This window comes from Panthera leo, chromosome B1 (genome assembly GCF_018350215.1).
Source record: "Panthera leo isolate Ple1 chromosome B1, P.leo_Ple1_pat1.1, whole genome shotgun sequence".
Taxonomy (NCBI): domain Eukaryota; kingdom Metazoa; phylum Chordata; class Mammalia; order Carnivora; family Felidae; genus Panthera; species Panthera leo.
Window position 1 is genome coordinate 101291804 of NC_056682.1, and position 14241 is coordinate 101306044.

General features: G+C 37.6%; 2 protein-coding genes across 5 annotated transcripts in view; one reads left to right on the forward strand and one right to left on the reverse strand.

The window, feature by feature from the left end:
• The window catches only part of BBS12 (Bardet-Biedl syndrome 12), a 68238-nt gene extending 57845 nt beyond the window's left edge, over positions 1-10393 (reverse strand). For 2 of the 4 annotated variants that reach the window (XM_042935563.1, XM_042935566.1), the window contains exons 1-2: positions 10085-10393; positions 1868-1932 (exon numbers count right to left, since the gene is read on the reverse strand). The gene's annotated coding sequence lies outside the window, so the exon portion shown is untranslated. Of the gene's footprint in view, positions 1-1867; positions 1933-2819; positions 2988-10084 lie in introns of all 4 variants that reach the window. The other 2 variants (XM_042935565.1, XM_042935564.1) reach the window with 2 other exon arrangements.
• Positions 10394-10429: 36 nt separating this feature from the next.
• Positions 10430-13529, forward strand: LOC122217887 (centrin-4). Its single transcript, XM_042935573.1, has 5 exons — positions 10430-10540; positions 11722-11859; positions 12234-12362; positions 12965-13093; positions 13369-13529. The coding sequence occupies exons 1-5, from the start codon at positions 10538-10540 to the stop codon at positions 13456-13458; spliced, it is 489 nt and encodes a 162-aa protein (XP_042791507.1). The 5' UTR covers positions 10430-10537; the 3' UTR covers positions 13459-13529.
• Positions 13530-14241: the final 712 nt, after the last annotated feature.

Consider the following 14241-nt stretch of genomic DNA (forward strand, 5'->3'; position numbering starts at 1 on the left):
GCATGAAGGGCATCATGTGCCATGTCAAACCCGACCCAATAATGGGAATCAATCACTGAAGTGTTTTAAGTAAGGAAGATTAAGAAACAGCTTGATGTAGAGTTTGCAAGCCTGCGCTCTCAATCTAGAAGTCTGGGCTTGAACTTGGCTCTAATGCTTACCAGCTGTGTAGACTTCATCAAATGATTTAACTACTCTATCCTGCTTTTGCATCTGGAAACTGAGGAAAATAGCACAATCTACTTCTTAGGGTTATTATAAGGAGTAAACGAGTACAGTGCTTACAACAGTGCCTGGCACATAATCCCTTCTGAGTACTACTGCTACTACTACTAGTGTTTTGGAAATAGCACCACTCTGATAACAGCACAGAGAATGAACTGGATGGGTGCCTGACTGGAGGCAGAGAGGCCGGCTAAGCATCATCTACAGTTATCTAGATAAGGAATGTGGAAGAGGGATGCAGGTGAGAAGATGGACTTGGTTATTGGTTAGAATGTAATGGGGAAAAATACTACTTAAAGAGAAGTTCAAGAGCTATTAGGCTTTTTCCACATAATATTTCAAAATCTACATCTAAGACTAGTAAGAACTTACAAGAGAAAAACTTTCTCCCAGTAAAAAGAATTTTTTAACAAATACCCCCAATTGAAAAGCTGTCTATAATAAAATGACCTGTCTTATGAAATACGAGCTGTCAGTTAAAGCACTAGAACTGAAATTGTAAATAATATAAACTTCTCTTCTAATTCTAAGACTTTGTAATTCTTTGAGTGATATTTTTTATCTCAATCCTTTAAATCCAAAATATCTAAAAGAAAACAATTCAGAGTTTTGCTTTTCATCTGATAAATTTGTTTCTTTCTTTTCTCTTTTCTTCAGAAGCTTTTTAAAATGATGTATGGCAATTAGGGTGATTTATTTATTTAATTATTCTTTTTTTTAACGCTTATTCATTTTTGAAAGAGAGAGACAGAGCGCAAGCAGGGGTAGGGCAGGAAGAGAGGGAGACACAGAATCTGAAGCAGGCTCCACACTCTGAGCTGTCAGCACAGAGCCTCATGCAGCGCTCGAAGCCAAAACTGCGAGATCATGATCTGAGCCAAAGTCAGACACTTAACCAGTTGAGCCACCCAGGCGCCTTGGCAATTAGGATGACTTAAATTTTGTTTTTTCATGTTTATTTATTTTTGAGAGAGAGAGAGAGAGAGAGACAGAGTGCAAGCAAGGGAGGGGAGACACAGAATCCGAAGCAGGTTCCAGGCTCTGAGCTGTCAGCAAGAGCCCTACATGGGGCTTGAATTCACAAGCCATGAGATCATGACTTGAGCTGAAGTCGGACGCTTAACTGACTGGGCCACCCAGGTGCCCCAGATAAATTTGTTTCTAGAATACCTAGATTCATCCTTGAAGCTGAGGAACACTACCATTTGAGATACCTTAAGATCAGGAGGAAGCCATAACACAACTATTCCTCAAGAGTAGCTTCCTATAAGCTTTCAAGGACTAGAGAAAAGTGAGCACAGCCTAGGAAAACGTTCAATGAGTTGTCTGAAATCAGGTACAAATGCTCTTTTGTGAAAATTTCAATTCTGTAAAATAAAAATAAAACTCTTGATACACTCAGACATATCCCTAGACAGCATAAAAATATATTCTAGGACTCCAATACTCTAATCCTGAGACCCATGATATCTTACAATGATCTGATCTTAGCATGTTTTTGCTGTCCTTTACCCCTCACCCCCATATTATCAATTCTCGACTTACTCAGTTTAAATTCTAAATTCTTATTTGTCAATTACAATCACTCCCTTGCACATATACCCTCAAAATCCTTATCCCTCTTTAGGTTCATCCTACTCACCTTGCAAAGTCACAAAGCCTGATGAAATCCAACTCTCTGTCTACTCCATGCTTACCCTGGTACAGCTGAAATAAACAGAAAAACACACACAACCATACTGGTGTCATTTCAAACCTCAAGTGGCCCTTAGTATTGCCTGAAAATCTACTTCCCTAGTTCACTTATCTTTTTATAAAAGATTATCATTTACTGGGTTCTATTTTTAAAAGTTTTGCCTACCCTTGACTACAAAAGATATTCTTCTATACTTCTTCTAAAAACGTCATGGTTTTAATCTTTTTTTTTTTTTTAAATGAGGTGAACACGTAACATAAACCATTTTAAAATGTACAATTCAGTGTCACTTAGTACATTCACAGTGTTGTACAATCACTACCTTTATCTAGTTCTAAAACATTTCCCTCACCCCAAAAGAAAACCCTTAAAGCCATTAAACATTCTCTTCCTGTTCTCTCCTCCAGCCTCTAGCAACCAATCTGCTTTATGTCTCTATGGATTTACCTATTCTGGATATTTCATGTAAATAGAATCACACAATACTCTTTCACTGAGCATAATGTTTTTGAGGTTTATCCACACTGTATTATGCATCAGTACTTCATTCCCTTTAGGGCTGAGTAATATTCTATTGTATGTATATATCATCTTGTTTATTTATCTGCTGATAAATATTTGAATTGTTTCTATCTTTTGACTATTGTGAATTTGTGTTGTTATCAACATTTGTGTACAAGTGTTTGAATATCTGTTTTCAATTACTTTGGGTATACACCTAGGAGTGGTCACATGGTAATTTTATGTTTAACCTTCTGAGGAACCACCAAACTATCTTCTATAGCAGCTAAACCATTTTACTTTCTCACCAGCAAGAAATTTCTCCACATCCCTGCTGTATTGATTTCCTAGGGCAGCTACGCTAAATTACCAAAAACAGGGTGGCTTAAAACAATACATTTTTATTCTCTCATGGTTCTGGAGTCCAGAAGAAATCAAGGTGTCTGCAGGGCCATGATCCTTCTGAAGGCTCTCGAGAAATCTCTTCCAGCTTCGAGTTGCCTCCTGGAGGTCCGTGGCTTTTGGTAACAAAACTTGAATATCTGCTTCTCTTTCACATGGCTTTCTTAAAAAGACACAAGTCATTGTATTTAGGGTCCACCCTAATTTACTATGACCTCATCTTAACTAACAAGTTCTATAAAGACCCCATTTCTAAATAAAATCACATTCTGAGATTCTGGGTAGACATAAATTTTGAAGGAACACTATTCAACCCAGTATGCTTACCAATACAAATCTTCCATTTTTTTTTTGTTTTGTTATTGTTTTTAAATAGACATCTTAGTGGATATGAAGCGATATTTCATTGTGATTTTGACTTGCATTTCTCTAATGACTAATGATGTTGAGCATCTTTTCATTTACCAGTTGGCCATTTACATTTTTTCTTTGGAGAAATATTTATTCAAATCTTTTGCCCGTTTTAAAATTGGGCTCTCTTTTTGTTGTTGAATTGTAAGAGTTCTTTATATATTCTGGAAATTAGAACCTTATCAGAATACAACTTACAGACATTTTCTCTCTGTATGTTGTATTTTCTACTTTTTTGATAAGGTACTTTGATGCATAAAAGTTTTCCATTTTAATGAAGCCTAATTTGTCTATTTTTTCTTTGTTGCTCATGCTCTTGGTGTCATATTTAAGAATATACTGCCAAATCCAAAGTCACAAAGATCTGACCCAGTGTTTTCCTCAAAGAATTTTATAGTTTTATGTCTTATGTTAATTGATACATCTGATTTTTCTATATGGGGTGAAGTAGGGGACCAACTTCATTCTTTTGCATTGGATGTCAAATTGTCCCAGCACCATTTATTGAAAGACTATTCTTTCACCATTGAGTGGTTTTGGCATCTTTGTCAAAAATCAATTGGCAATAGACTTTTGGGTTTATTTGTGGACTTTCAATCCTATCTCATTGGTCTATATGTCCATCCTTATGCCAGGACCACTTTTTTGATTATTATAGCTTTGTGGCAAGTTTTGAAGCAAGGGAGTGTGAAACTCCAACTCTGCTCTTTTTGTTTTAGCTTTTACATTTATGTTTGCAATTCATCTTAAACTGATTTTTTGTAAATGGTGTGAGGTAGGGGTCATTTTGTTCCTTCCTGGATATCCAGTTGCTCTAGAATAATTTGTTGAAAAGACAAGCTTAAAATGACTGGCTTTTTGCTTGTTTCTAATTTCTAACATGTTTTGAGAGCTTATTAAGTATGAGGTACTTTACATGCACTATGTAATATAGTTCTCACAATATAATGAGGTGCAAAAAGCCTATGAAAATGAAAAATTGTTAAGTAACTTACAAAATCTCACAGCTAGTAAGTAATAGGTTATGAACTAAAACCCAGATTTGTCTAAAACCAAAGTCCCATGTTATTAACTACCATACAATACTACCTTCTGGCTGCCCCTCTACCCAACATGATAGCAATTCACCCTCTCTTCTGTAGAATCTTCCATTGCATTTCCCACTTCCAAACCTTATTGCCTTCTTCTAAATTTTTTTTTAACATTTATTTTTGAGAGAGAGAGAGACAGAGACAGAGCATGAGCAGGGGAGGGGCAGAGAGAGAGGGAGACACAGAATCTGAAGCAGGCTCCAGGCTTTGAGCTGTCAGCACAGAGCCCGATGCGGGGCTTGAACTCACAAACCGTGAGGTCATGACCTGAGCCGAAGTCGGACGCTCAACTGACTGAGCCATCCAGGCGCCCCTTATTGCCTTCTTCTAAACCTGTTCATACCCTTAATATGGCTATGCCCTTTTTTCTCTAAGCATCAGAGTCTCTCTTATGGTTTCCTCTCTATAAATTTTTTTAACAATCCGCCTTTTTTTTTTTCTTAAATATTTATTTATTTTTGAGAGTGAGAGAGAAAGCATGAGCAGGGGAGGGGCAGAGAGAGAGTGGGGCAGAGGATCCGAAGCAGGCTCTGCACTGACAGCAGAGGGCCTGATATGGGGCTTGAACTCCCCACCCTTTGAGAGGCCTGAGAAAACTGAAACTTAAAAGCTTAAGTTACGGGAAACTGAAACCTAACCAAGCCTAACCAGCTTGTTCCGCTTCTGTACAATTGCTTGGCGCCCCCGTGTATTCCTGATCAATCATTGTTGCTTGGTGCGCCCGTGTATTCCTGATCAATCATTGAGATACCCGTACCCCCAGTTATGGTCTGACCTAAAGGCAGGAACCAATCGAATACTGCTAAGTGTCCAACTTTAAACATCAACCAATCACAGCTCTGTAACTGTGGAAAATCCCTGATTTCCCCATGACTTGTTTGTACCTGTCTACAAAAGGGCTGTAAAAACCTCTCTCGGGGCCTCTTAGCGTCACCGGCAACGAGTGCGCAGAGGTCCAGGTTCGAACCTGCAATAAATGACCCTTGCTGCTTAGCTTTGACTCTGGACTCTGGTGGTTCGTTTTTGGGGTCTCCTGGACTCTGGGCGTTTCACCTTGAGATCATGACCTGAGCTAAAGTAGGCTGCTTAACCAACTGAGCCACTCAGGTGCCCCCTCTATACTATGTTTAAATCACAAGATATTACTATATGAATGGAAAAGTTACAGAGAATTTAGAACAAAAGGAAAAAAGCCACGGGCTATTTCAAACTTACTCAAGCTTTCAAAGTCTGTATTTAATTTATGTGAAAAAGGTTTTCCAAGAGAAGACACGAAATTACTAAAACTAATCTACAGACAAAAAGTTACATAAAACTGATCTAAAAAATATTCAGTTATTTCACTTATATGTAAAATTAAAAAAACAAAACAAACCACAAAGCAGAAACTGATCCATAAATACAGAGAACAAACTGGTGGTTGCTGGAGGGAAGGGAATGGTTAAAAAGGGATGAAGAAGAGTGGGAGGTACAGGTTCCCAATTATAGAAGGAATAAGTCACAGGGATGAAAGTACAACATAAAGAATATAGTCAATGGTATTGTAATAGTGTTGTACGGCAACAGATGGTAGCTCCACTTGTGATAAGCATAGCATAACATACAGAGCTGTGGAATCACTATGTTGTACACCTGAAACTAATGTAACACTGTGTGTCAATTCTACTCAATAAAATATGAATAAACAAATAAATAAATATTCAAGAGAAATGCTGTTTCAGCATTTGAAGACTATTTTGTTTCAGCAGCAATTAAAAAAAAAAAAAAGCCAGTCTTAGCATTCCTAAGGTTAGAAAAGCTCCTAAGTAATTATTTTAGAGAGATTAGTTAATTAGCATAAAATAAAAATCATTCATCTTCTAAAAAGTGGAGTATAAAAAAGGCAACGACAGTCAAGCGGATGGTGAAATACATAATTCCAAAGATAAAAACACCTCTGGTAACTATTCTTGGCATTGAATTGACACACTCTGATTCTTGTTCTGAGATACATCAGCACCAGTGTCTTCCACAAACAGCTATTTTATTATTGAGATCCTTAACAACTTTACTTGTCAGCTTAATGTTTCTTGAACATTTTAAAGCTGTAATAGAAGCATTCATACTACTTCACTGGGTTTTGACATCAGAAGCAGCTTTCTTTTCCTCTTATCATGTCTAGTCCTGTATATGGAATTTGTTTTAGAATACTAAGACATGCAATGCTTTTTAGGAGTTGAATTTTTAAAAATACTATTATTTTCTGACAGGTATGATTAGCTTTTGTCATCATCAAAATCAATAGTTTGCGTATCTCATCTATTCCTAATATAGCAGTCTAATCATATGATTCCATTACTTAAAAAACCTTCAACTTGGAACATAAAGGCTTTTGCTCCTTTGTCTCACACAGGACTCCTTTTAAACAGTTAACTCAGATCCTTTCACTTCTCTGCTCAAAATACTGCAATGCCTTCCCATTTCACCAGGAATGAAAATTAAAGTCTTTAAGCCCTAGTAATCTGCACCCCTCCTTCTTACCCCTCTTTGTTTCCTACTACACTATCCCTTGAGCACTTGGCTCTGGCCTCCTTTCTGTTCCTGGAACATGCAAGGCACGCTCCTTAACTTATAATTTCTGTTCTAGTTGCTCCCACTTTCTGGGATGGTCTTCCCTGGGAAATCTATTGCCTTGCCACCTCTAAGTATTTACTCAAATTTCCCCTTTTCAACGAGGCCCACGCTTGGGCACCCTATTTAACACCACAAGCTCTTCCTTTCTGAGTGTAGAATTCCCTTTAACTGTTTGGATGAACTTTAACTACTTGGATTCCTGTTAACTGCTCTACTTCCTTTTTTTCCATAACATTTATCACCTTATAAAATAGTACACAGTTTACATACCTATTATTATTTCTCAGCTATCTCCCTCTGTTGAAATCTAATTCCCAGGAGGATAATTTTAGTCACTGAGGTATCCCACATAACAAAAATATTGTCTGACATACTGCAGACACTCAAGAAGTATCTGGTGAGCAAATGAAGAAATGGCTTTCACCATATTTGCTAAATCTTAACTTTTAAGTACAAAACTGAAAAGATTAAACAGATGGTGCTGTCAGTATTCCCCCACCACAAATTTAAGTTTCAATCACCTTTAGAGTTGATGTGATTCCTATATGGCACTGTCTTAGTTGAGATCCCATGATTCCAAAACGGTACCTCCTTCACATGGTTGTCAGAATTATCTTTGAAAAGCACAAACCTAATCAAAGCACTCCATTGCCTAAAAACATCTGTTTATCTTATAAAATAAAATCTTTACTCCCTAGCTTGACATAGGTGTCCCATAATTGGACCTCAATGTAATTTATGACTCATTTTCCACCCTTCCATATAAACCCTATGATCTTGCCACACGAGAAGACACATTTATTTTCATTTTTACACATGCTATATTCAGATTTGAATATCCTACCCTTTCTTCACTTTGGCAAATGCTGTGTATCTTTCATGACCCAAGACAAATGCCACATTTTGAATATAACCTTCTCCAATGCACCAGGAAGGAACAGTGCCTCTTTCCTGTGCTCAAGCACTTTCTACACACACCTACTGAAGCACTTAGCACCCTGAATTTCAAATTCTGTATTTGTGTCTGTGCCTTTCTCCCCGACTAATCTGTGGGTTGCTTTTATTCTTCTTTATACTCTACATTCAGTTCCTTTCAAACTCACCCAATAGTTGGCACAGTACATGTGGAAAGTATTAAATAATTATAGATTTACTTAAGAGTGCCAATGGATTTAATATTTTCTTAGATTAATTATTATTACTATTATTGTTTTATAATACAATTACATTAATAACAGCTATTTTTCAAGACTAAGTACTTCCTACCCAAGACCTAGAAATTGTAATCTGAGCCTATAATTAAAAAATCATTTTCACTAGAAGTTAATTTCCCAAATATAAGAACCTAAATCATAAAGTGATATAAAAGCAGGTTAATATATTACTTCAGCCTTTTAATTGCCATGAGATCAAACTTTATCTAGGTTAGAATCTGGTTCTATATGTTTGGTCACTATTTCTGGGTCTCAGAAATCCTGAAAATATTAGTAGAAAAGATGCAGTAAATGTCCTTGAAAGTGATCAAAAGGAACTTTCCCAGTGAGACCAATGGCCTGAAAAATCAATACACAGTTAACCCTTAAACACTGAGAGTTAGGGGCCCCAACCAATCAGTGCACAACCGAAAATCCAAATATAACTCTTAACTCACCTGAAACTTAACTACCAATAGCCTACTGTTGTTTGGAAGCCTTACCAATAACATAAGCAGTCGATTAACACATATTTTATGTCATATGTATTATATACTGTGTTTTTATAATAATACCTTTTTCTTAAAATTTTTCAACATCTCTAGGCTATGAGGTTCAACCGGGAGTCTTTTCAAATTGTGGCAAATCTCCAAAAAAATATCTATGTGTAAGTGGGCCCACACAGTTCAAATCCATGTTGTTCAAGAGTCAGCTGTATTATAAGTGAATGAATATTTTTACTTAGTTCACAAAATATCTTGAACTTGCATCATTTTAATTTCCACTGGGACAACTTAATACAGAAAAAAAAAAAACAAAACTTCTCATATTAGAATAACCTTACCTATTTTCCAGAATCCTAATGAGCTGTTTATCTATGATTACAAAGCTTGGATGTCTGACTAGGATATAATGTGAACCAGACAGGATGATGGTTTTAGAAAATGTGCCATGTTTCTATTTACTACAGTATGAACAGTGATTTGGGAGACTGCTCAAGAATGTACTTTGTACATTTTTCTTGCCCTAACTTCAAGGAGTAAGTGGGATAAAGGGAAAAAAATCTAGGCAAAAGTTAATGTTCCTTCTGAATCCACTCACTGCTGGAGAAGCCTGTATGATTTTTGTTAAATAAAGTACTTACTCTGCAGAAGGTACTGCAGAAGGCATAAAAAGAATCCTGATGTGTAAGCTATTAGGGTTAGAAATTTTAAAGGGCTATCATCACTTCATTCCTACCAGGAAGTCAGAGGTCCACCTCATTCTTTCCCACCCTTAAGCTGGTCCCTAACCAGATTCATGATTGGGCAAACCAGCAAGTCTGGCCCTCTGGGCAAAAATTTGCTTTGATTTACAGCAGTTATGGGCTTCTAAATCCTGAGTCTATTGGATTATCAGACTACTTGTGTGTGACTGACTCATGAGTATGGATCTATGCTGGATATGGCTGGAAAGCCGGTCAAATCTTGGGATTCAAACCATTGGAATGGCTGGGGATGAGGTGGGGGATGGGGGGCGGTGTCTGTCTGACAGTAATATGGGTGGGGCCAAAGTCCTGCTCGGCGAATAAATACTACAACACAGGTAAAAACCCTTTCCTATGCAGTGAGGCTTGGTGCATCACAACACCTTATCCGGCTTCCTTCCAGTCGCCATCCCCACTTCTTTCCAGTCATACCCCTACCGCGCCAGAATCTCTCCGAACCAGAGGGAAATGTTAAAGGCCAATCCCCAGGCACTGTGGAAGCTGAGAAATATCTAGGGGCGCATGGAAAGGGCAGTCCCCTCCACCTCTGGTAATCCCAGTCGGATGGTAAACCAAAACTGGACCAAATTTACCCGGCCCGCCAGGCCCTAGATTCTCAATCATAACCCCGGGCAAGAAGAGGTCAAAAAAGCAAATAAGGCTGCACTGAAGACTTAGCAGTCAGTGGAAGCACCTCGTTACTAACCTAGCTCTTTTCTCCATCTTCACCCGAGGCTCCAGTTCCCAGCTTCCCACCTCCAGTCGCGGTCCTGGCCGGCCCTTGGACGCCAGGGCTTCGGGACGAAGACGCCCCCTTCGCCGCCGGCATTTTGCGCATGCGCGAAGCGGGGCGAGAGGGCCGGCTGGGCGGGGCTGGTCGCTAAGAAACCAGAGGAAAAGTTCTGCTTAAGGGTTGGCTGGGAAAGGCAGAGCGTTACTCTATTGGTAGAGAGTAGGGAGAGGGGGCTGGCCTCAAGGGCCTTCTTTTCTGACTATTGGGTGGAACTACTGTCAATCAGTAGGCCTCGGTGGGCGGGGCTGCTGGTGAGGCTGGCGAGAGCGGCCTTAGCAACGGTTTCTGAACTGTGAAGACAGCCGTTGGGCTGCGCTGCCGGCGGCTGAGATCGGGAGGTCCCGGCTGAGGGCACCGGTTGGTGACATGGTGAGTGTGAAGCTGTAACCGCTTGTTGGGCCAGGGCTGGTGCTGAAATCTCTCCCCGGAGCAGAGAAGAAATCGTTTTTGGTTTGTGAAATATATTACTCGCCTCCTGATCCTCGAGTGTCGTTTAGTAACTCCTCCTCTCGTGGTCAAATAGAAGCACATTGCCCGTGTCTCTTAAGGACGCAAGAGCGGGTCTCCAGTTTATCCCCGCCAACTGCTAATACCAGCACTCCGCTGTAGGTTCTATGATGGAAATGAAACCACTGTTCGGCCAGAGAGGAATTGAATACAGAGAATAAGAAACTTAAAATCTGTTGGAGGGTCTAGGTCTCTAGGAAAGAGGTCCTGACCTCCGAAAAAGTGACTGGCTGGGATAGCTACGAATTCTGCTACTGTTGGGAAGGTGAAGGTTGTGAAGGCTCAACTGTGGAGTTGAAGACCACACCAGTGGATTTGCGGTCCAGGGATCAAGAATCTGCTGCTACCACAACGAAACCACGCGAAACTGGAGACTAGGTGCACAGGAACGTGGAGTCCAGTTGCCGTCTCTGCCGCTACGGCTTCCTAACCCAAAGATGGGGAGACAAGATATTGAAATAAGGCTGCAGAACAACCCAGGAGTAACTCTGTGACCTTGCTTGCCAGCAGAAAATGGCACACAGCAGGCAGATGACCTCCACTTTACCTGGATATTGATAATTGGCCCAACATTTATTCTTATCCAGATCGCTGGAGTAGTTTTTCACCTGGAAGATGTAGTTTTTTCATTTCTTAGCCTCTGCAATATAGGAAAGTACGCTAAAAGATGGGAAAGGATATCATGTTTCAGTCAAGCATATCCCACAAAATAAATCTTATTATGAGATATATAGGCCTAGGTAAAAGGTATGCCTTAAACACTTTTTTTCAAATATACCAAGTAAGGCCAGTCCATTCTGACATAACATCTAATGTTCTACTAGGTTGAAGGAAAAACAAGTGGTAAAAAGAACCAAGCTTTCCACCAAGATATTAATAACTAATAGCATAAATGTTAGCAAAAGGAAAAGGTAGAAATTGTTGATGGTCATTATGTACTAGGGAATAGGGTTCTTGAATATGCTTATGTACTTATCAATTTTTCTGGTTCTGGTAACTTTTCCTGTTACGTAGTTTTTCACACACATGTGTGTTTATTACAGGCATCCACAAGTTCAGACCAATGGAAGAAAAGAGCAGCAAAACTTGAATTGAATGAAACCCAAAAGCAAGAAATTAAAGAGGCCTTTGATTTATTTGATGTTGATGGGTCTGGAACCATAGATGTGAAAGAATTGAAGGTTTTGAAATTACTTCTAATTCTAAAACATTTTAAAAACAAATCTTTCAGTCTTTAACAGCAGCCTTCTAAAAGCTTGATATAAAGTCTCTTCATTATGGACTCCTACACCTTCAGTGTATGCACCTGCCCCATACTAACAAAATTATATCTTTTTAGGCATTTATTCTTGTTTTATGAATGAATACAACAAAAACTCTGGGTGTAACAGTAACATATCCTATGGCATAGTGGAATTGGAACCTAGGCCTGCTGACCTGACTTTCTAGGTTTATGTCTAGTCCATAGTAAAAAAGAGAAAATCTAGTAATTATTAGGTAATTTAAAAGCTAGGAATGAGACCGTGGCATATTATTTATTTGCTTTCTATTTCAGATTGCAATGCAAGCCTTAGGATTTGAACCAAAGAAAGAAGAAATTAAAAAAATGATAGCTGAAATCGACAAAGAAGGAAATGGCACCATTAGTTTCGAAGATTTTTTTGCCATAATGAGTGTAAAAATGGTATAGTAGTGATTTTGTTTTTCAAAGAAATACAAGCAATAGCCTTCTACTTTTTTTTTTTTGGCTGGAGCAATCAATGAATTGGAACTAGGTCTTTAAAAATGGGTGGGATTTAGATAGACAGGAATAGCAAGATTAAAGATGTTTTCAGGGTAGTAATAAAGACTGTCCGGTGTGGAGAAGGTTGTTAGGAAATAATAAAGATAAATGGCTGGATAAAGAAAATGGGGTCAGCACGTTGAAGCCTTGAGTTCAGCAAACACCTCTTGAGTGCCTATTTTTGCTAGGCACTGTTCTAGAGAGCATTGGATGAGACAACCTCCCTGTTAGAGCTTACATTTTTTGGTAGTTGGTATCAGTTACTGGAGTTAATAGAGATCCATTATCTTTATCACCCTTGCCTCTTCCACTTTAACAAATTCTGAATTTAAATACCCTGAGAGCAGATGTGAGTGCCTTGGAATAATTGTTAAAAGTTAGAACAGTAAATGAACGCAGCTACTTGGCAGATTGCTGCTCTAGACCTCAAACACCCATAAGTCCAATTTGATAGAATAAATAAATGAAAGATTAATGACAGTTAGTTGTTTCTGTTTTTAAAGAGTGAGAAAGAAGAAATATTGAAGGCTTTCAAATTATTTGATGATGATGATACTGGAAGCATAACACTAAACAATATCAAGAGGGTTGCTAAGGAACTAGGGGAAAATTTAACAGATGATGAACTTCAGGTAAATTTTACTTATTTTTATAATTTTTATAACTTACATGTATATATACAATTGTAATTTATATATATTATATACAATTGTAATTTATATATATTTATATGCAATTGTAATTTATATATTATAAATAAAATATATTACAATTTTAATTTTATTACAATTTTAATATTCCTTAGATGGACTCAAATACATTCAAAATAAAATTTGTATATATATTTGAATATTATATCATTCATTTTTAATGATTTCACATACCATATTTACATTTTGTTTTATAGGAAATGCTTGATGAAGCTGATCGTGATAGGGATGGAGAAGTAAGTGAGGAAGAATTTTTGAGGATGATGAAAAAGACCACTCTTTATTAATACTTTTTTAAATCCCTCTGGAAAGTTAATAACTTTGTATTTGTTATACAGTTCCATAATATCTGAATGTATTTGTTGTCAATTTCTAATTTATTTGCGCAAATTGGTGTTTTGATGTGTAATCCATGCAAGAAGTTAGGCTTCTATCAACATGTTGTTAAACATCTACAGCATCAAGAAAGAAAATATAATGATTTCTGTGAATCGTGAATCCAAAACCAGTATTAATTCCAACTGCTACTTTTTGGAGTCTCAGCATCTAAAGACTTAGAATTTTTTTTAGGTTTAATGAAACTGAGCCCACATCCAATTGAATTTGGCAAACAGGCTATTACTTTCCCTATTATTTTCCTTTTGTGCAACTCTTTAAAAACTGATAAACATTTGATTTTTAATCAGTTATTCAGATATGTAAAGTATTAAATAAAATTGCCTAGTAATACTTTATTTGCTAGTTTTCTTATTATAAAGAAAGGCACTTATACTACCCAGATTTTCTTGTAAGTTTGACCCTGCAGGTGAGCATTTAATGACTGTCTTGGGAGGTGGTAGGGATTTTACATATGTTATCTCAGTTAATATGTTACAACTTGGAAGCTGGTGGTATTAGCTCCATTTTACTACATACAAGAAAAGTAAAGTTCAGAGAAATTTAGAAATTGCTCAATTGCTCATAGATAATAAAACATGGATTATAAATCTTGTATCCTTATGCTTCATTATGAAGCTTTGCTATGGATAAAAACTCTCAGGGTAATTAAGTATATATTTTCTAACTCATTT